The 21,479-nt window shown below is 39.4% G+C and overlaps 1 protein-coding gene across 2 annotated transcripts in view; it reads left to right on the plus strand.

The window, feature by feature from the left end:
* Positions 1-21,479, plus strand: part of APP (amyloid beta precursor protein) — a 277,963-nt gene that overhangs the window by 140,511 nt on the left and 115,973 nt on the right. For both annotated transcript variants that reach the window (XM_029213882.1, XM_029213881.1), the window contains exon 6: positions 14,476-14,669. In XM_029213882.1, the coding sequence (XP_029069715.1) occupies positions 14,476-14,669 (194 nt within the window). The remainder of the gene's footprint in view (positions 1-14,475; positions 14,670-21,479) is intronic.

Raw genomic sequence — 21,479 nt, forward strand, 5'->3', positions numbered from 1 at the left:
CATAAAGATAAGCATATTTTTGTCTCTTTTAAAACTGTATCACTGATCATATTTAAACACCTTTAAATGGGTATCATTTTACTTGCATCAGATGTTATGGTTATTTTTAATCAGTAAGATTCCGGTAGGAAATAAAAACATTATACGTGTAATACTTTATTGACTCCAGCTGGTTTCCCAGTTTCTTAATTGTATACATAATCTAGTATCATAGAATTTTATAGCATCTTCATAAGCTTTTTGAAGGTAGCTAAAGTGCAAATTATGAATGTTTATATGTTTTAAAATAATCCTAGCAGTAGTGGTTTCTTTAGCTCTACATTTTATTAATTTCTCTTCATTTGTCATCAAATTAAAAAATAAGGACACACAGACCATCAATCTGGTTATACTATCTTTACACGTTTGAAGATACAACAGATGGATATTCATTGTTGTAATTTATCTCCTCTTTTACCAAACACGTTGTGCCATATAAATAGTTGTAAAGAGAACTGAACACTGAGCACATAATGGGCTATAAATGCTTGTGTATTGACTAAATTGTTTTAGTAAAGTATAATGTATAATTCTGGAAAAGATTTGCCAGTGGATATCCCAAAATAGAGCATTATATTAGAAGTTACTTGAAAAACTGTTTATAGGAGAGCACCATTTTATTGAGAGCAGTAGTAACTCAAATTATATAAATGAGTTGCTATTGTATCTCCTTGTAGCATATAATGAAGTTTTCTTTTGCATTTGAGACCATTGTTTACTGTTAGTTGAACTTGTCTTCCAATGTGTTCTGCTTAGCAACCTGTTGCCAGGCCTATGTGAAGAGCTCTTACTGTGGTTGTAGAGGTTGCAGTGGAAATTTGCTATCTTGTTATGTCAGCTGTTCCAACACGAGTAGTCATGAGATTAATGTGTTAGATACTAAAAATGCTAACACATGTTAGCTACCAACCTGGAAAAGAGATAATCATCATGAAGGAAAGGGCAGTATTGCATTTATGGTCATTTAATGATGGTAGAACTAATCCGCATTTAAAAAAAGAAAAAAAAACATTTTGTGTGGAGACAGAAATCTGAAGTAATAGATGCACCCAAGTAGTTTAGGAAAGAAAGGACTTGTTAGTGAATAAGATGATCTTTGCTTCAGAAGTGTCTTTGAAGGTTTAAAGTGTGCTTTGAACCTAATAAAACTTTCTTGGGCCTGTTTCTTTACATCTAACATGGGAAAAATTAGAATAACCTGTATCCTAGTACTTGCTTTCAGAACTGAGTTAAAGAATAGATATCGATGCATGTTGAACTGCAAAATGTACAGTTAACTTGTTTGTAATGCATGGCTTGGAATTGTACGGGCAGGCCAGTGTGGGGCTGGTGTTTCCTTAATCAATTCACACTCACACTGTCAAAGAGAAGAGCTCTCCTTAGGGTGTAATGACTAATCTACTACCTCTGGTTTGATAATCATGGCTATTATAACATGTCCCTTTTTAATTAGGTCTTTAGAAAGTAGTGTAGGCCTTGTGATTATTATAATCAAAAATAATAGATAATGACTTAGGTACTTTCTGTCCTAGATGAGATTGAGAACATTGTTAAAATAAATTTTGGTAGTAAACAACTAATGATATTTTATGACTTGAAATATGCAGGAGTCCTTTTTATTTTAGGGAAGCAAAAACTATTAGTAAATATGATCTCCTAGGATTGGAAAATGACTAAAAATTAATGTAGATTAATTTGGGCTCTTTTGTACATTTTAAATAAAAATTCAATAGATGTTCAAATAGCAGTAAATCATTTTGCTTTCAACTTCTGTATATTTGAAGACCTTCAATTTTATATTTAAATTATGTTTCAGAAACAGTTTCAGAAGAATTATGGTATCTCAAACTTTACTGGTAAATAAGGGAAAATATATATCAAGGTTTTAATCTTTTTCTTCCTTCAGCATGCTGTTCATTATTTTCCATTTAAGTGTTTGTACCTCCTTTGAGTATTAGGTGGTTCACCTCAAGTAGTTCTCAAGAGAATTTTATTAAAAATTATTAGAGGGCTTCCCTGGTGGCGCAGTGGTTGAGAGTCCGCCTGCCGATGCAAGGGACATGGGTTCGTGCCCCGGTCGGGAAGATCCCACATGCCGCGGAGCGGCTGGGCCCGTGAGCCATGGTCGCTGAGCCTGCGCGTCCGGAGCCTGTGCTCCGCAACGGGAGAGGCCACAGCGGTGAGAGGCCCGCGTACCGCAAAAAAAAAAAAAAAAAAAAAGCTTATTAGAAAATTGGGACCAAGGAGTCATATACATGTTGAAGTGGTAATGAAGCACTTTGGTTTTATGAATTGTTTATAAAGTAGTCACAGGCAGCAGCATTGCATTTGAAGTAATTTAATGATGGTAGAACCAATCACAGAGGAGCGGGATACCAAGACCACACTTTCATAGCATCTGTATGTACCTAATCCACTTAGCGTCCAACCTCAAATACAAGGCATTATCGGTGCTGAAACACACTTAGCAGTTCTTATGCCCAGGCCGTTCTTAACAAGATAGGCTTTCCCACTTCCTTCCATGTGGCAATGTTCTTCCCCAACATGCACGTTGGTAAATTGACTCTGTAGGTCCAATTTCTGTCTTGAATACTATATCTAGAACATCTGTGATCTTTGACCATGACTCCTAAATAGGACACTATGTTTTTGTTCTGTCGTTGGTATTAGTTGACAAAGTAGTACTTTTCCTCCCTCTTCCTCTGCCTAATCAAGGTACCAGTACAAACAGGCCCAGATGGCCTCTGGGTTCAGGAATCTAAATATTCATAGGATAGACATTTCCATATGAAGCTCCTTGGCATAAATAAGCTCTTAAAACCAATTATCTTTGCTATTTCTCAGAAGCCCTTTTTTGGGCTCATCAAGGCTTTCATAATAGTGAAAAGTGAAAGCCAGGCTATACTTGGCTCTACCTTTTGTCTTTCCCGTATAATTTAAAATACTTATTGCAATAAATAAGTGCTAAGGATGTAATGTAATGGGCACTGCTCTCTGTTATACAGGAAAGGTGTTAAGGGAGTACACCCTGAGAGTTCTCATCTCAAAGAAAAACATTTTTTTCTATTTGATTTTGTATCTATATGAGAGGATGGGCGTGAATTGAATGTACTGTGGTCATCACTTCAAAAATAAAATGAATACTTATTTCAAGCCCTCAGAACAAAGAGGCAAGGGAGCCTTGTGGCTTGTTTTCCCTTAGGGATAAATGGCACTTTGTATCACCTGGTGATTGGTGTTAGATGTACAGGCAGACCTCAGAGACATTGTGGGTTTGGTTTCAGACCACCACAGTATCACAATAAAGCAAGTATCACAATCAAAGGAAGCACACAGATTTTTTGGTTCCCTGGTGCATATAAAAGTTATGTTTACACTGTGCTGTAGTCTCTTAAGTGTGCAGTCGCACTGTCTTAAAAAGAATGTGCATACCTTAATTAAAAACTTCTTTATTGCCCAAAACGCTAACCATCGTCTGAGTCTTCCACAAGCCATAATCTTTTTGCAAGAGTAACATCAGAGATCACTGATCACCGGTCACCATCACAAATATAATAATAATGAAAAGATTTTAAAAATTGTGAAAATTACCAAAATGTGACACAGAGACGTGAATTGAGCCACTGCCGTTGGAAAAATGGCACCGAGAGACTCGCTGCCACAAACCTTCAATTTGTGAAAAAATGCATTATCTACGAAGCACAATAAAACGAGGTATGCCTGTTTCTCTTTCTTCCTGGGAATCCCCACCACCACCCCCATCTCAGGAATCTGGGGCAGGATGAGGGATCCAGGCAGTTTCTGCTTGTGCTGGAGAGAGGAGGAGAGTTGCTTGTTATTGCTTCCCAAGTAGAACCGCTTATTTTTTCACAGGAGAGATGGTGGGGGGAGCCACAGAATCGGGGAGCTTCTCTCCTTTCTAAGGAGCAGGTACTTAACAAGGTGTCCCCAAAAGAAAGGTTAGGCTGGTGTCTTGCTTTGTGGCTTTTCTAAAGGGCTTTGTGGCCATTTTGTGCAGAAACCATCTATAGCTTTATATCAGTGCCCATGTATGTAGATCCAGTGGAAAAGGATGCTAGGCACGTCACCTTTGCTGAAAGGGCACCTGTTCAGGGCATATTCTCTTACTACTCTCTTTATTTATTTTTATTTCTTTTATTGAGGTATAGTTAATTTACATTGTTGTTTTAGTTTCAGGTGTGTAGTGAAGTGATTCAGTTAGACATACACATGTATATACTCTTCTTAATATTCCTTTCCATTATAGGTTATTACAAGATACTGAGTAGAATTCCCTGTGCTACAGTAGGTCCTTTTTGTTTCTGTTTTATATATAGTACTGTGTATATATTAATCCCAAACTCCTCATTTATCTCTCCCCGCCCCCATCCCCTTTGGTAATCAGAAGTTTGTTTTCCATGTCTGTGAGTCTATTTCTGTTTTACTTACTACTCTCTAAAAACGTTAACAGTCCTCCAACTACCAACTCCAGTGTACCTTACCTAGCTTTCCTGTGTTCATTTTCTCCATAATAGTTGTCACCTGGCATGTGCTGGGATAACATTTTTGCTTTGGTTTCTTATATTTCTACCTCTCCCCCCAGTAGAATATAAGTACCAGGAGGACAGGGAAGTTTTTGTTTTATTCCCAGCAATAACTTCAGTGTCTGGAACAGACCCTGTGGAACTTAGCACCCACTCAAATATGTTAGATGGCTAAAGATCATATATTTCCAACTCTTCACCCAAAATGTACACAGATCACCTATACGTACCAGCAACCTTAATCTTTGGGTATGAGGAATTTGCTCATTCAAAGTTTTCTGGCATAGCATCTGAATAACCAAGATTTTGTTTCATGTATCAAGATTTTAAAATGACTCTGAAAGTTTTTTATCACCTTAGGTGCTTCTCTTTAATCCTACTTGGTTCATGAAGCTGTCAGGAAAAGAACCTGCTTTTGATTATATATGGCTTTTCTTGCCTCCAAGATAGTCTTTTAAAAAGCAATTTAGCTTCTTACTATAATTATATTCCAAACTTAATATTTCTTAAGTCTTGCCAGAATAACATTTTCTCCCTTGCAACATATTTTTATGACTTAAAGGTAAGACAGCAAGTGTAGTAAGTACTTTAGACTATATCTTGAAAATCTAAGAACATTTTTCTACAGAGCCCAAATGATACCATTTCACCCACAAAATTAACAATAATTTTAAAATATCATCAGGTAGTCATATTTTCCCTAAACCTGAGGAATGACCTCCCCTGCTTGTTTTTCCACACCATATCCCATGCAGGACCGGGCCTAGCATCTTACATCCTTAAATCTTAGGATTCAGAGCAGCCCTTTTTATATCATGACATCGATGTACTAAAGAAACTGTACCCGTCTTCCTAGAAATTGCCCATCCTTTGACTTGTCTTAGGTCCTAGAGGTATTATTTAAGTTGTTTCTCTATTCCTGGAATATTTTTCTTTTTTTTTTTTTTTTTTTTTTTTTTTTTTTGCGGTACGCGGCCCTCTCACTGTTGTGGCCTCTCCCGTTGCGGAGCACAGGCTCCGGACGCGCAGGCTCAGCGGCCATGGCTCCGGGGCCCAGCCGCTCCGCGGCATGTGGGATCCTCCCGGACCGGGCACGAACCCGAGTCCCCTACATCGGCAGGCGGACTCCCAACCGCTGCGCCACCAGGGAAGCCCTCCTGGAATATTTTTCTTCTGATGAGTATGTACTGAGAAAATGAAGAAAAGATCAATTATTTTTCAAATGTTCTAAACAAGTGCTGTAAGTTACACCAGACCTTGCTTTAATGCTTCTCTTATCTCTTTGCTGTTCTTGTTTTTTAGACATTCACTAAATTAAGCAGGGTAACATTTAAAAGCTGGTATGAAGAAAAGTTGATTTTATGCTAAACTATCATTTTTATAACCTTTCTTCCATTTTCTTTCCTGTCTAGCATCTTACAGTTAATACCATTAGTTTTATTCTTGGAATTGGCAAGCACCTGAGTAGTTAATACACCCATGAATTTAACACTGGATTCTATAGTCTTCTATTCATATCAGTGTGCCAAGTGATAATAGAATTCTGAAAATATAATCTGTAGCGTAAGCGTTTTTCTTAACTTTAAAGATTAAGTACTTTTGTATTCCCTCTCTTAAGATCTTTCCTAGGACTGCCTAACATCTGACTCTTTTATGTTTTCTAATAAAGAAAGTCAGCCTCTTCATGTAATTGTCATAGATTATTTCAGTTCTGAGTGTTTTGGAGGACTATCCCCTTGAGATTTAGTCATGACATCATTCATTCATTTATACGCTTGAGCCACATGCCATGCCAAGGCACTGTGCCTGTGGCCTTGGCTTTATTTCTCTCTTATGTGATACTTGCTGTGGGTCAGGTGCTCTTCTAAGTACATTGCAAGTTTTAACAAGGATAAGGAGGCACAGAGAGGTTAAGTAATTTGCTCCTGGTCACAGAGCTGAGATTCAGATCCAGGCAGTCTGGCCCCAGAGTTCATACTTTGAACCACTCTGCCGTGCCGAAGAGCCTCGCCTCCTTGGAGCCTGCATTCTGCCCTCTCTGAAGAAGGTGAGAGGCAGGGATCACGTTGCTTCTGCTGTAGAATTTTAGAACTTGGACACCCTAGAGCCCGTGAGGCCTCTCTCTTTGTTTTCTTGTATCTCCTTTGTCCTCAGATCAGGACACAGCACAGCCTCCCATTCTTCCCATCTCCACCCCAGCCCAGCCTACCCTCTATGCCAGGGGTCAGCAGTATTTCTGTAAAGAGCTAGATAATAAATATTTGAGGCTCTGCAGGCCACATATGGTCTGCAGGGCCACATATTTTTTTTTCTGTGTGATTTTTTTTTTTCCTTTTCATCTTATAACACTTTAAAAATGTGAAAATCACCCTTAGCTCACAAGATGTCCAGGAACAAGTCACGGGCCATAGTTTGCCACCCCCTGCTCCACGCCACTGCTCATTTGTCCTTCTTTGAGCACTCTGTGTTCTTGTCAGCTGCTCTGTTTCAGGCACTCAAGTTTTCCTCTCCCCTCTACCACAGGACCTTTGCACATGTTCTACCTACTCTGCCTTTCGACAGCTGTCTTTAGCCTCTGGACTTCATTAATTTGGGGCTTTTTTTAGGCCACATTTCAGGGCCCTTCCTCGTGGATGCCTTGTTATACACCCCCAGATCTGTTCAGATCTCATTTGTTTGGGTCTCCTAGCCCTCCGTAATTGTTATCACAGTAGCAATTTTACATTTATACAGATGATGATATCATTGTCCTTTTGGCTGTTAGCCCACGTGATTTACCCTTGCGCCCCAGTGTATCTCTGGCTCCCAGCATGTGTCCCTAACCAGGCTCCCAGCTCTGCTCTCACCTCCCTATAGCCCACTCTCCACCCAGCAACCAGAGTCATCTTTAAAGCAAATCGGATTTAGTCATTCCCATTGCATATAAATAAACATGCTATTTCTGACCATAACCAGCATGGCCTTGCTGGGTCATGCCCCACCTGTCTGTCTCTACCACCCTAACGTACGCTTCTTCCCCCTGCCTCACTCCCTGCAGGTTCACTGGCTTTTTGTTGTATTTTTTTTTTCATGATCATGCTAAGCTTGCCCTTGCGTTCAGGGCCTTTGCACATTCTCTTACTCCTATCTTAGCCATCCGCCCACCTTGACTTTCAGCATTCCAAGTCTCGGTGCCCACGACACTTTCTCAGTGGCCTTCCCCTGATTGTCCTATCTGAAATGCTCCCCCTACACTGCCCCCCCCACCACACACACACATCTGTTATAGCCACTGGTTAACACATTAGCCTTTCTTTTCTCAATCAACTTCTTTGCATTATTTTTTTGTTATTTATTTGCTCATATTGTGCCTGCCCCACTAAAATATGTTCCGAGAAAGCAGAGGCTTTGTCGTGTTCATTCATCTACCCCCGGTGCCTGGAATAGCACCTGGCACTTGGTAAAAGCACAGTCAGTGCTGTTGATTGAATCGCTGGTGTGTGGCTTTGAGAGGCACTTAATGGAATGGTCAGATGGATGGGCGAATTAGTGCATTACCCTTTTGTTTTTTGCTGATTATCAATCGGTGCACATCTCTCTCAACTCAAATACCCAACTGTTCACTGACTGAAGAAAAAATATCTGAATACCTGGTCTCCGCAGTTGAACATGCATCGCTGTTAAAACCCAAAACCTGTGTAAAATTCCGTTGTAGTCAGGCTTAGGTACTTGTTATTCCTGCTCGTGCATTATTAGGATATCTCTTCTTCATCCTCACACCCACTTTTCACGTCCTACCAGATCCAACACCTCTAGCTCAGGAGAATCACTTTCCCCTTGGAATTTCTAAAGCATTTAGTATGCAGTACGTCTATTACTCAGTAATTAGTGTAGATTATCTCTCCTGGAATAGGGATTCATTAAATGTGTAAGAATGATGATACATCCTAGTTTAGACTAAGGTTGTGACCTATCTAGCTCACCCCTAATGCCTGAATCATGAATTTTTGGTGTCTCAATTTGGTCCTTATCTTCCTAAAGCAGGAGTCTGTGACCTGAGGTCCAGAGTAAGCTAGTGAACAGCCTGCAAGGAATGCCTTTAGCTGCAAGTAACAGAAACCCAGTCATTGGTTGTAGGAGTGCTGGGCTGGTGCAGTGATACAAAGATGCCACCTTTTTGTATCTTTCCACCCCACCATCCTAAATCAGCTTCTGCGTCCTAATGTTTATCACCTAACAATTGACAGCTGGCTGTTGCCCCTCCAGGCGGAGACTAAGTAGAAGAGCAGGGGCTAAAGAAACAAAAGCGCTCTGATCATCAGTAGGAATTTTCTCATCTGGAAAGTAAGAACCCTCCTAAAAGCCCCACCTAAAAGTCCAAGCAGGTATCCTCTGGCATCTGATTATCCAGAAATATCTCGGTCACATGGCCTTTCCCTGTCCCCAAGGGCATGGAGTGTTTGGTTTCTTACTTTCTCTGGTCAAAAAAGGGATGGAGAAAGGAGTTAAGAGTGGCTTTGGGGTAGGTTTCAAACAGTTTCTGCTGCAGGGCATTTTTCAGGAGAGATGAATCAGATTCTCAGAGATCCTTTCATTGACAAATTAATAATACCCACTACCTCAGGAATGCCATCAAAACAACTATACCGAAATTCAGTAGACTGCTAAAGTGGGGGTCAGTTTTAGGTATTACCTATAGGTAACAGAGATTCGGACAGTACATTCAAGGTAGATAACTTTTTTTTTAGTAATCATCAACATATGATGGATTGAATCCTATGAGCATCAAATTCATTTACGAAATATCTAAACTGATGAATTAATTTAGGGAATTAGTCACTTAACTAATTCAGTGAGGCCATGACTGAAGGAGCCATAGATTTGTAAGCATCATAATCTTCTCTTTTTGTGTGTGTTCAGCTCCTTATAATTTGTGCCCATAGGGGGTTGGGGGCTTGGAGTGGAGGCTTATTTTTTCAGATTTGGAGGCTCTGAAGATAACAATTTTATTAATTAACAAGCTCTTATTCTAGGCCAGTCGTGAGAGTATTTAAGAAGAGTGAGGCATTACAGTAGCAGTGTCCTCTCCTTTTTAACCCTTTTTGCTAAACTGTAATGTACATAAAGAGAAGTGCACGTCACACAGGTGTACAGCTCGATGAATTTTCAAAACTGAACACAGCCAGATGGCTGACACCCAGATCAAAACACAGCCTTGCCAGCCCGCAGAAGCCTGTCTCCTGTTTCCTCCTAGTCACTAAACTTCCCCTTGCCTACGTGTAACAACTCCTCTGAGTTCTATCAGTGGCGAGGAGTAAGTGTTTTCATAGTTTATATAAATGGAATCAGGCGGTGTGTCTTGTGTCTTATATGTTTGGCTTCTAATGGTGCCTTTAGGTGGGAGAGAGAGTGGCTTTTTCTTACTTAGCTGTCCCCCGTCTTGAAACATTTACTCAGAACCAGGAAGAATATGCTTCCCACTTTCTCACATTTTCTGGCAGCTTCCAATTTTCCTAATTTAACAGCAATAATTTCAGAGACTGCTTTCTCCTGGGACAAACTGACTTATCCAGCCTTTGTACCTTCCAGGCTAAACTGGCAGCACTAAGACCTGGAGAGGAATGGGTGGGAAAGAACTGTCTGTTTCCTTTTTTCAAAATTTTGCTTTATTTTCTTTCTCTATTTCCAGCCCTGGGAGACTCTTTCTTCCCCGTTCTAGATCAACACGGAAGTGTCTGAGTGTCTTCCTGTTGAGACTTGCCCTTCTGGCCCCCAGGTGGTCCTTACATTTTGGGAGCTGACAGCTGTTCTGTTTTCACTCTCCCCTCATCACTGAAGTAGTTCAGGTCTCGTGATTGTCCAATTCACATAAACCATGGGAATCAGCTTTCTCTCTGCCATTTCCTCTCCTTTGTCCTACAAAGCGGAAAAAAACATCAGTCTTAACAGAGATGATGAAAGAATAAATATAGCTTTTTTAGAGAATGCAAATGGTGAATTGTTTTGCATACTTAAACAGAAAGGACTTAAAATATGAATAAAAACCTTTGACTATCTAAAGGGATTATCAGGGAGGCAATGGCAAGTGGAATCAAGGTCAGCCTTGACTTAGAAATACAAGAAGAGCTACCGCTGTGATGCAGTCTATCCTTCACCAAACTGAAGTCTTGTGTGCTGACACATGAAGTTTTAGCATCAGTGATTTATTTCCTCAAAATAATGTCCCTTTGACCCTTTAACCTTCTTATTTAATTCAGATACTCCTGAGATGATGAGCATTTTCAGATAGTTCCCTCATGCTTTAGAAGTATTTTTTATTATTGGAATTTAAAAGCTGTCTGCTTTAAATTGACAGATGCTAAAATGTGTGAGTGAATGAATATTCCACCGTGTTCTCAAGGGACTATTTTATTGTGGCTTCTTTGTAAGGAAACGCTCAGCCTCACGTTTCCATAAACTAGCCCTTCCTCGCATTTTCTTCCACTGCGATCACCTCTCTAAAACCGGCTCACCTTGGTCACATCACAGAACAAAGCTGTCCAGCAGTTGAAAAAAAGGTGGAAAATATTTTTTCCCCTTTCTGTGTTTCCAGTTATTTATGAAAACTGCAGCTGGAAGTTGTAATGTTGGCATGTTGCGCCTTCTTTGGGAAGATGCCACATCTTTAAAACATAACTGTGTGCTACTGTTTTAATGGTGTCCAAATAGATCATTGAATTCGTGGACATCTAAATTTAATTCCAGAAATCAAAGCTATGGTAATAAGAACTGGACGCGAGTTCTCTTAGGCCAAGTAATTTAATTCCTCAGCCAGCTGAAATATTATATGTCTCTGTTCCTTGTTATGATGCCAGTAAATTGCTCAGGCAGATGCAGTGATGGAAGGTGGGCATCTATTTCACTCTTTTTCATGGCTCCACACATACTAGAATTCAGATCACTTTAAACACAGCTGTTTTTATACACATGTTTTCTGTTTGGAGTTTTAAATGTAACATTCAAGTCATAACAGAGATGTCTGGGACCCAGGGTCATGTTTTCACCATCCCACCTGGAAGCACAGTGCTGTCTTAACCCTGGGTCACATACCTGGACCCTGTCACTCCATCCGTGCTTCAGGACAGCATGCACATGTCATGATTTAAGGAGAAGACTCATTGGATTTGATTTCTCTCCCTAGTTTTACCTGAATTGTCTACTTAATCTGGATAATTAAAGAATATTGGTGCCTATGATTTGATTGAACACAGAAGAGAGCTCAAACACAAGAAATTGGCTGATGGCATGCATTAGGTCATCTTTATTTTATTCACTGGCAGTACAACATCAAGATTCTGTAGAAAAATAGAGAGGCAGTATCCTGGGTAAAATTGGCGTCTAAGCAACTGTTGAGTTTAGAATTCTTTTGAAATGTTGTCTTAAGTGGTAGACTTTTGTGCAGGAAATCAGGCAATCAAGAAATCAATGATCATACCCCACTTATCTCTAAGCAGATGAAGGCTTATACCATCTGATTATCAGTGCGAATGTTTCTCTTCCTCTTCTTACCTATTTTTCACGGTCTCATGGAAGTGTTAAAATAACTGGTTAGGGTTTTCTCTGTATTAACACTTCATTTGTTCAATTAATAATAATTTATCTATAAATAAGTTATTGATTTTACTCTGCCAAATAGGTTTCTCCTTATTCTCTTATTTAACCACATATTTCAACTGCTTTTGATGTGTCCATTTATTATCTGTAAGTCATATTTAGTCAGAATTTAGAAGGCGTTCCACTTGGGGGATGGGGGGTTATACACACTTTTTTAGAACTTATAAAAGTCCTTCAAATCCTGAGTTAATCAGGGAATTCTTTCTTTTTTTTTAATACATCTTTATTGGAGTATAATTGCTTCACAATACTGTGTTAGTTTCTGTTGTACAACAAAGTGAATCAGCCATATGCATACATATATCCCCATATCCCCTCCCTCGTGAGCCTCCCTCCCACCCTCCCTATCCCACCTCTCTAGGTCATCGCAGAGGGAATTCTTTCTAGTGCTATATTCAACTTTTTACATATCTTTCTCTTTTTCACCCTCAGTACTTGTGGCTCTCCTGTCAGACTTTCAGTCTTTGAAAGCCTTTTGCCATATTCCTTTCTGTCCCTGTACACCATGGAATCCTACCATTTTCTTTCCCTAACATGTTTGAAATCTGATTTTCTGTACAATGCCGAACTCACACTAGCATCCCAAGGCTCCAGGTTGTGGCTGACACAAACTCTCCAGATTCCTGTCATGTCTCCCAAACAATGAGCTTCTCCTTGTGGGCAAGAATCAACTCTGGGGTAAAATTTAAATGTCAACATGGCAGTTCTCAATCCTATTCCCCTAGTGCTTCTTGTTAAATAGAACTGTGGCAGATGCTCTGGGGAGGTGAAGTCCTCCACACATCTAGATCTTTTTCCTGTATTGATTTTGTGATCTGATCAAGGATGAAATATCTATTTCTCCTCTCCAGCCAGATGGCACATGAGATACTGTCACTGTTTAACACCTAGATTCCTATCTTCGTTTATCATCTTCCAGATGCTCTTGACCATGTCTGTACTGGCAGGTATATGACTGCCACAAGAATATCTTACTTGGACCTTCTGATTTTGTTCTAGACATACTCTTCTTTGGCCATCCAAATTTGCTGATTTATTACTTGCCACTGATTAAGTATATACATGTTTAATGCCATAAATATTATTTCTGATCCCCTTCCCAATTTTACTGTGACTTACTGCCTATCTGTTACCATTATTCTCAGTGTTGCATATTTCAGTGGTCCTCAAAATATTGTCCCCCAACCATCAGTGTCAGCATCACCTGGGAAATTGTTAGAAAGGCAAATTCGCAGGCCCTGTCCCACCACTGATTCAGAAATCTGAGGGTGGTGCCTGGTGATCTGTGTTTTAATAAGCCTTTCAGGTGCACCCTTTTGTTGCTCACTGAAATTTGGGAGCCAAAGAGATATCTGATATTCTAGAAAGCTTACACAACTAGCAAAAGGGAGCATAGGTGTAGTTTCAGTAGGCATCCCTGACCATTGAGCTTACAGGCTTATTTAAGCCAATTTCTTCTTCCCCTTTCATTTCCAGTTTAAACTTTCAATAGTAATTTTGAACGAATTTCCACCTGCCCTTATTGAATATCTACTCTGCAGGTGCTGTGGGGTATTTTCACATACAGGAGGAGAAGTAATCCTGGTAACACAGTAAACTTTGTTTTGGTCTCCCCCCACCCCAGCCTTTTTAATAGATTTATTCTTTAGAGCAGTCTTAGGGTTAGAAAAAATTTGAACAGGAAGTACAGAGAGCTCTCCCCACTGCATTATTAACATTTTGCATTAGCATTGTATGCTTGAACCAATATTGATACATTATTATTACAGTAAAGTTTACATTAGAGCTCACTTTTTGTATTGTACAGTTCTTAGGGTTTTGACAAATGCATGATGTTGTACATACACTGTATTAGTGGATATCCACTGATGCAGTATCTTACAGAGCAGTTTCACTGCCCTAAAAATCCCCTGTGCTCTGCCTATTCATCCCTTCCTTCCTACCCCAGACTCCTAGCAACCACTGGTCTTTTTATGGTCTCCATAACTTTGCCTTTTCCAAAATGTCATACAGTTGGAATCCGGGTATTCTCTTTTTTGCAACTGCAGAAACTAAGAAGAGCTGTGCTCAGGGGTAAAAAGTTGCAGTTATACTGAGCTGGAATTCATTTCTGACCTGCTGGCTTCAAACCTTGTGTGTGTTTTTATTCAATGTCAAATTTCCTCTCAGATGTCCAAAATTCCTCGTCATTGATTTTTTGTTTTCCTCTCCTGAAATTTGTTTAAATGACTATTGTTGTTATTTCTCCTTCCTGATCCAGTGAAGACAAAGTCGTGGAAGTAGCAGAGGAGGAAGAGGTGGCTGATGTTGAGGAAGAGGAAGCCGAGGATGAAGAGGATGGTGATGAGGTAGAGGAAGAAGCGGAGGAGCCCTATGAAGAGGCCACGGAGAGGACCACCAGCGTCGCCACTACCACGACCACCACCACGGAGTCTGTGGAAGAGGTGGTCCGAGGTAATCCACTGTTTACTTGGATTTTCTTTCTTGGGGAAAAGGAAAGCATCACACCAGAGTTTGAAATTTTTATCCACCCTACCACCATTGCGTCCCCCAACCAAAAATAAAAATTCATAAGAACAAGTTGTCTTGTGCTTGTTGAACTCTTTTTGGTTGAACAAGCAGTCTAACAGTTCATTTCAAATAACATGAAATGCTGATTTTACAGTCTGTTCTGTGCCTTGTGTATGCTACTTGGTACACTGTTCTGTAAAACTCCACCTAACTGGGGACCATGTCATTTGACAAAGGCTGAGTTAGGCAACCTCCTTGGTATTCTCCTGACAGTGGATGTTTATTACACCCACTTTCACATCTAGACTGTGAGGTCCTTGATGTCAAAGACTGGGCTTTACTTAATATGATGCAGAGTGCCTGCCTTATAGAAACTTTTCAATAAATTTTGGTTGAGTGAGTAGTTGCAATTAGATTTCGTTAAAGCAAAAGAAGGCTATTTGGTATCACATTATTTTTTGCTGTGAAATTTAACTTGGATGACTTGTGTTGCCTTTACAGTATTTTATTGGGGGGAAGTGACAGTGAGGGGTAGATGTAGTGTTACTATCTTAGACTTTCTTTTTCTGTTTCATTAATGCTCCTATTGGAAATGTCGTAAACAGAATGAACTAAAAGACTTCCTTTTTGTCTCCATGAAATAAAAGCAAGGATTCAGTTTACATTAAACAACCAAAGCTAGTGAACTGTTGAGTTGCCTTTCTTAAAGCGTATGCATTTGTTTTGCAAATAGTAAAAGATGGTCCTAGGATTAGATTGAATGAGTGTGGACAGAATTATTGTTTTAATGTATTGCAAATACTTTTAAAGTCTATCCACAAACGCTACAACATTGTAGGTCTTTTTCTCACTTTTATTAAAGTAAAATGATTTCTGCTCTGTTGTTAAATTGGAGTTTAAAATGGGCTACTTTTTTGCCTCAAGTAGACTCCTGGTGATCATTGTAGTATCTTCTTCCCTTCACTGCATTTTTTATAACTTTATTGAGGTATAATTTACATATAAAATTCATTCACTTTAAGTGTATAGGTGTATAATTCAATGGCATTAATAAATTTACCAAATTGTGAAACCATCACCATAATCCAATCTTAGAACATTTTCATCATCCCAGTACAAACCCTCACACCCATTCACAGTTAATTCTTGTTCTCACTGCCAGCCCCCAGCAACCATTAATCCACTTTATGTCTCTACAGATTTACCTTTTCTAGGCATTTCATATAAGTGAGGTCATACGTAGTCACTTGTGTCTGGCTTCTTTCACTTAACATAGTAGTTTCGAAGTTCCGCATTTCTTTAACTTGTAGCTTTATTGTTTTTTTAATAAATTTATTTATTTATTTTTGGCTGTGTTGGGTCTTCGCTGCTGTGCGTGGGCTTTCTTTAGTTGCAGTGAGCGGGGGGCCACTCTTCGTTGCGTTGTACGGGCTTCAGTGGTTGTGGCACGTGGGCCCAGCAGTTGTGGCTCACGCGCTCTAGAGCGCAGGCTCAGCAGTTGTGGCGCACGGGCTTAGCTGCTCTGTGGCACGTGGGATCTTCCCGGACCAGGGCTTGAACCCATGTCCCCTGCCTTGGCAGGCGGATTCCCAACCACTGTGTCACCAGGGAAGCCCTAACTTGCAGCTTTTAAAACTGAGATTATTCTGAGTTGAACACTCAGGGTTAGCTTAAAATCCACTGAAGGTATCACATATTCTTTAAAAATATACATATAGTACCAGATAGATTGTTTAACTTTATCCTTCCCTACGTAATGACAACTTCTTATTCAATTTAGCATGTAGAGTAGATACACATTTAACTAAATGCATATTTTGTTGGAGGTACTGTTTTTCAGGATGCTTTTCGTGTACCCCTTAGGACGATTTGTGGCAGATCTGGCTATATGAACTTGTTAGCTTCTATTTTCCTAGCAGGGAAAGACATATTTTACAGGGCTACTTCTTCTTGAAACCGAAAAGTTGTGTGACTACAAATTACAGCAGCTAGTATTCTGCTGTGGGACTCAAGTTCTTGTGCTCTCCATCAAGATAGCTGTTTGCATAATAATCGTTGTCCAATTATTCAACATTCATTTTTGGAGTACCTCTTTGGGATGAGCCATTTTTCTGGGCTCAGTGGATCAATCATGAGATGAGAATACACAGGATAGCTGACCCTCATGGATGTTAAAGCCTAGTAGGAAACATAAGTCAAAGAAATACAAAGTGTGCTGTGAAAACACTACGAGCCCAGAGCCTACTTCAAAGAATAGGAGATTGATCAGGGAAGGGTCTATGAAGAAGATGGCATTTGAAGGGGAACTGGAAGGGCTGGTGGTAGAGCTACTGATGGATTTTCTCGTAGCCTACTTTAGAGTCAGTAGGAATAACAAAGTCAGTATGGTGCCTTGGGAAGGTAGGTGGCATGCTTGGGAGACAAGGTTAGTCCAGTTTAAACTAGAGCAGGTAAATCTTCCATAAGAGGGTTACAGGACATTAGGTTGGGCCTACAATATGGAGACCTTTAATGACAGGCTGGCAAGTATGGGTATTAACTGAGGGTGATCAATTCAGGACCTGCTATGTGGTAAGGATTTTTCTAGTAGAAACAATGAAGAGATTTTGTTTTTATGTTACCGCTATTGAGGGGATGGGTGAACAGGGAGTGACATAATTTATTCAGTATGTGAGAGAATGTCACATAAACTTATGCCTGTATTCCAAACCAAGACAGAACTCTCTTGAGATAATATGGTCTTGTTACATGCTGAAAAAGTCCAGTTCTTTTTGTTTCAGTTTTTCTCTATGTGTAGCATTATTAGGTATTAAGATAGAACATAGAGGGACATATATGTTTTGGTATTTTTATAGAAAGACAAAGGCAATTAAAAGAGAATTTAGAAAAAAATCTCCAGGCTAAAGATTAAAAAAATAAAAGAAACTAGCCTTAAAAGATAAGTTAATAATGCTGATGTCAAGAAGAGCATTAAAAGTGACCTACGAAAGCAAATACCTGATCATTTAGAGGTACCAACTGTTATTGCTAGAGATAGAAGAGCCTTTAGTGGGAATCCATGCATCCATCTAAGACTCCTGAAATGGGCAAAAGCTATGATTGAAGCAAGTCTTTCTGGGAAAGGAGACCTAAGAGGAGAAACATGTGGTATATTGCATCCATGTCGGAGAGTTTTCTGTGTTCCCAGCTAATTCTGATAAAGGAGTAGAAGAAGTTTTTGTTGGTAGCATTAAAGCGACCAGTCATCTAAAGCCTTTTCCCTGCACACCCTGGGTGTAGGAGGTGAGTTACAGCTCTTCCCTGATGAAGAACAATGTCAATGCCAATAGGTGATTGCTAACTTTGTAAAACTCTAATTACGAGTAGCCTGCTCCTGTGCTGAGAATAAAAGTTGGAAATGACTTGCAAAGCAGAGAGATTGAAAAGAGGCTTACCCTCTAGTGTCCAGTGTTAATGTTTCAGTGCCCGAGAGAAAATGTGATTTACAACCATACTTAATAATGAACATTCTTCATTACCAACATACTGCCACTCATACGAGTCTTCCATGTACTTCATAAAAAAACTCAATAGTTTTGTAACCCATTAAAATTTGAAAGAAATAGGCAGAGGGAAGAAAAATATAGGACATTTCAGCATGCCATATTGTGTTAGAATCATTGATACCAAAGTAGAAGATGTCAGTTCTGACTATGTTACTGATTCCAGAGGAGAAAGATTGGATCTGTTGTTTTGACCTAGTGGAATAAGCCAATACCAATTTGAGTACAATAATAGTGTATTTAGACACTTACTCCTAATTTTCTGTGTTTTGAGAAGGGATTGCACTTCCTAAACCTAAGACATCCAGGTAATCTGTGACTCAATCGTGAATTTTAAACTCCGATTAAACATGAGTATTGTAATAAATGACATAGTCTGTGAGTTAAGCTAGCCAGTTTTGTCCATCCAGAGTAACACTGTTTTTTTCCGTATGTTCATTGATTCAGCAAATACATATTCATTACATCTCTGCTGATGGCTCAGCGCTTTGCTGCTGTGGAAGGTGTGGTGAGGAATTGACTGTTACAGTATTGTGGCAGATCAGCCTGGAATTTCTTGTGTTTGCACCACTCCCCTTGCCCTTTAGGGCAGTGATTCTGTCTGTTAATCCTTGATTAATTTGTGCTGACTGGTAGAAATTTTACTTGCCCATTTAAAGCCAAGGCAGCTAAAGCTGAGAGAAATTTTTTAAAAATTATCCATGGTCACAAAGCTGGTAAGTGGTGAAGCCACGATTTGAACCCAGATGGACCAGAGTATTTCTACCACCCTAATGTCAATTTTTTGTTTTTCCTTTTATATTTAAATACATACTAGCTCAGTTTCACCTGTGTTCCCTTGTAAATGTGTATTCCTTTGCTATAGCATATATTCATCTTACTATTATTTCACTCTGAGCATTTCCTACATTTTAGAATTCTTATTTAAATAATAATGATATTATTATTAATATTTCAAGCTATGGCCATGGCCCATGTATCGGCAAACTGTGGCCATGGGCTGAAAACGGGCTATCACCTATTTTCTAATCAAAAGGTTTTATTGGATACAACCAATCACATTTGTTTACATATTATCTATGGCTGCTTTCATGCTACAGAGGTGAAGTTGAATAGTTGCAAAAGACACCATGTGGCCTGCAAAGCTGAAAATATTTACTTTTCAAGCCTTTATAGGAAACCTCTGATACTGATCATTAGAAACATACTAAGAAGTTTTTATATTTCATATTTTACCATACCAAGTAAATTTCATTAAGGTAGTTTTCATATGGTTAGAGACAGACTAGTAAAGTGTTTAAAAAGAGAATTTTTAATAGTTTTTTGGCTTTGGGCCAGTTACATAACCTTGGTAAGTCTGTCTTTTCATGTGTGTTTTATAGATGCTGATATGATGTTGCATGTTTTTTATATGAATTACTTTAGATGATTCCTGTTAAGTATTTACCGTATAATGCCTGGCACATTCTAAGTGTTCAGTTTGTTTTACAAGGACAGGCTGCTCAGGGTCGAATCCTGGCTTTACAACCTACTAACTTAGTATATTTGTATCAGTGAAATAACCTTTATGCTTCATTGCTTCCCTCTTGAAAATGGGATTTAATAATACCTACCTAATTTTAACCATTTTGTGAGCAATATATGAAGTAATCCACAGGAAACACTTGGCACTGTTCCTGGTGGACAGTAAGTGCTCAATTAACCTAAGCTACTGTAGTTGCCCTGGTTATACACATCATTTTAATCCTCCAGAGAACTAATGTTTACTACTAATTAGGAATGCCAAAGGTAAGCCAACAGACTGTCTTTTGTAATTATAAAAAGCATAACTGTGATGTATCCATTTCTATTGGTATCATAGAGCTGATATTTATGGACATATGTTAAGGAAAAACCCAGCTTAAACTTGGTTTCTTGATTGAAATATCTTTTGTGAATATATTGTATATTTAAGTATCTGCAGTTAAATTTTATATCTGGCTGAAAATTGAACCAAGATAGTATTAAATGCCACTGCATTTCAAGATGGAGTTTCATTTCTTGAGGGTATTTTAAACCTCTTGGAAGTTCATCTATTAAATGGACAGAGACACTGATAGAGGTCGCAATTTAAGCATACCATATGATGATGAAGTTGAAAAGTTTGATCTAAATGTTGCTTGCCTTGGGCGGGGTGACTGACCCCACAGAATTAAACTATTGTTCTTCTCCCTCTGGTTACCATTAATCTCTAAGAAGCATCATGTGATTTGCTGCTGTACATTCCACCCACGTGGACCAGGCACTCCTAGGTACTGGGCATTGCACCGGTTCCTGAGGGCACAGGGATATGAAGAGGGTGGTTCACTCAGGTTGCTTCCAGACATAGCTGTACACTCAGTCTTGGGGAGAAATCAGTCTCTCTGACCTGGTTGGGGAAGAACTTTGGCACACAGGGAAAGGAAAGTGCTCACCCAGGGACAGAAGTTTCCACTAAGCATTGCCAAGAAGTTGTCGTTTGAATGATTTTTAAAGGAGAATAGGGATTTGCCAGTTAATGGAGCACCAAATAGAACGAATCCAAGAAGTACCATAAATAAATCAAAACAACTTGCATTGATCTCAAGGGTAGAGCAAACAAAGCTTAGCCTGATTCTCACGTCTCCGGTGTGACCCATCTGTAATGAATGTGCCTCTTGCAAGGTATCCCATAATTCACAAATACGATCCTTGCTTATCATTCATATTTAGCTTTTCACAAAGTTTGGAGAAAACTGTGAGCTTGACTTGCTGCAAACATAGAAGTGTACTCACATACTTTTGTTGGGCGCCTCATAGGAGCGCACTGGCCCAAAATAAAAATTAAGCTCCATTTTGGGTTTGTGAACAGGGCAAAGGGATAATGGCTGCTCCCTGTGGAGGAAGTCTTTACCTCACTGTGTTATGACCACAGGCAAGTAAGATCCACTCCTGTTCCTGGACCAGAATGTAGCATCCTTTCTAATGACTTTGAGAGAACTAGTATCAACACTGGGTATAGATGTGACAGGTGGCAGCCTTATTATTTTGTGCCCCATGGCACCACAGCCATTGATTTTGAGGTGTTTGATATATGCTTTGGTAGAGGCAGAGTGAAGCGCGGCATTAACAAGCTTCTTTCCATGTATTTTATTGGTCCCAATTTAGAAAGCCCACTCAAATCGTTTGCTTAAAATGTAGGAGTGAGAGACAG

The sequence above is a fragment of the Monodon monoceros genome, unplaced genomic scaffold (genome assembly GCF_005190385.1).
Source record: "Monodon monoceros isolate NGI ecotype Baffin Bay Population unplaced genomic scaffold, NGI_Narwhal_1 Super_Scaffold_11, whole genome shotgun sequence".
NCBI lineage: Eukaryota > Metazoa > Chordata > Mammalia > Artiodactyla > Monodontidae > Monodon > Monodon monoceros.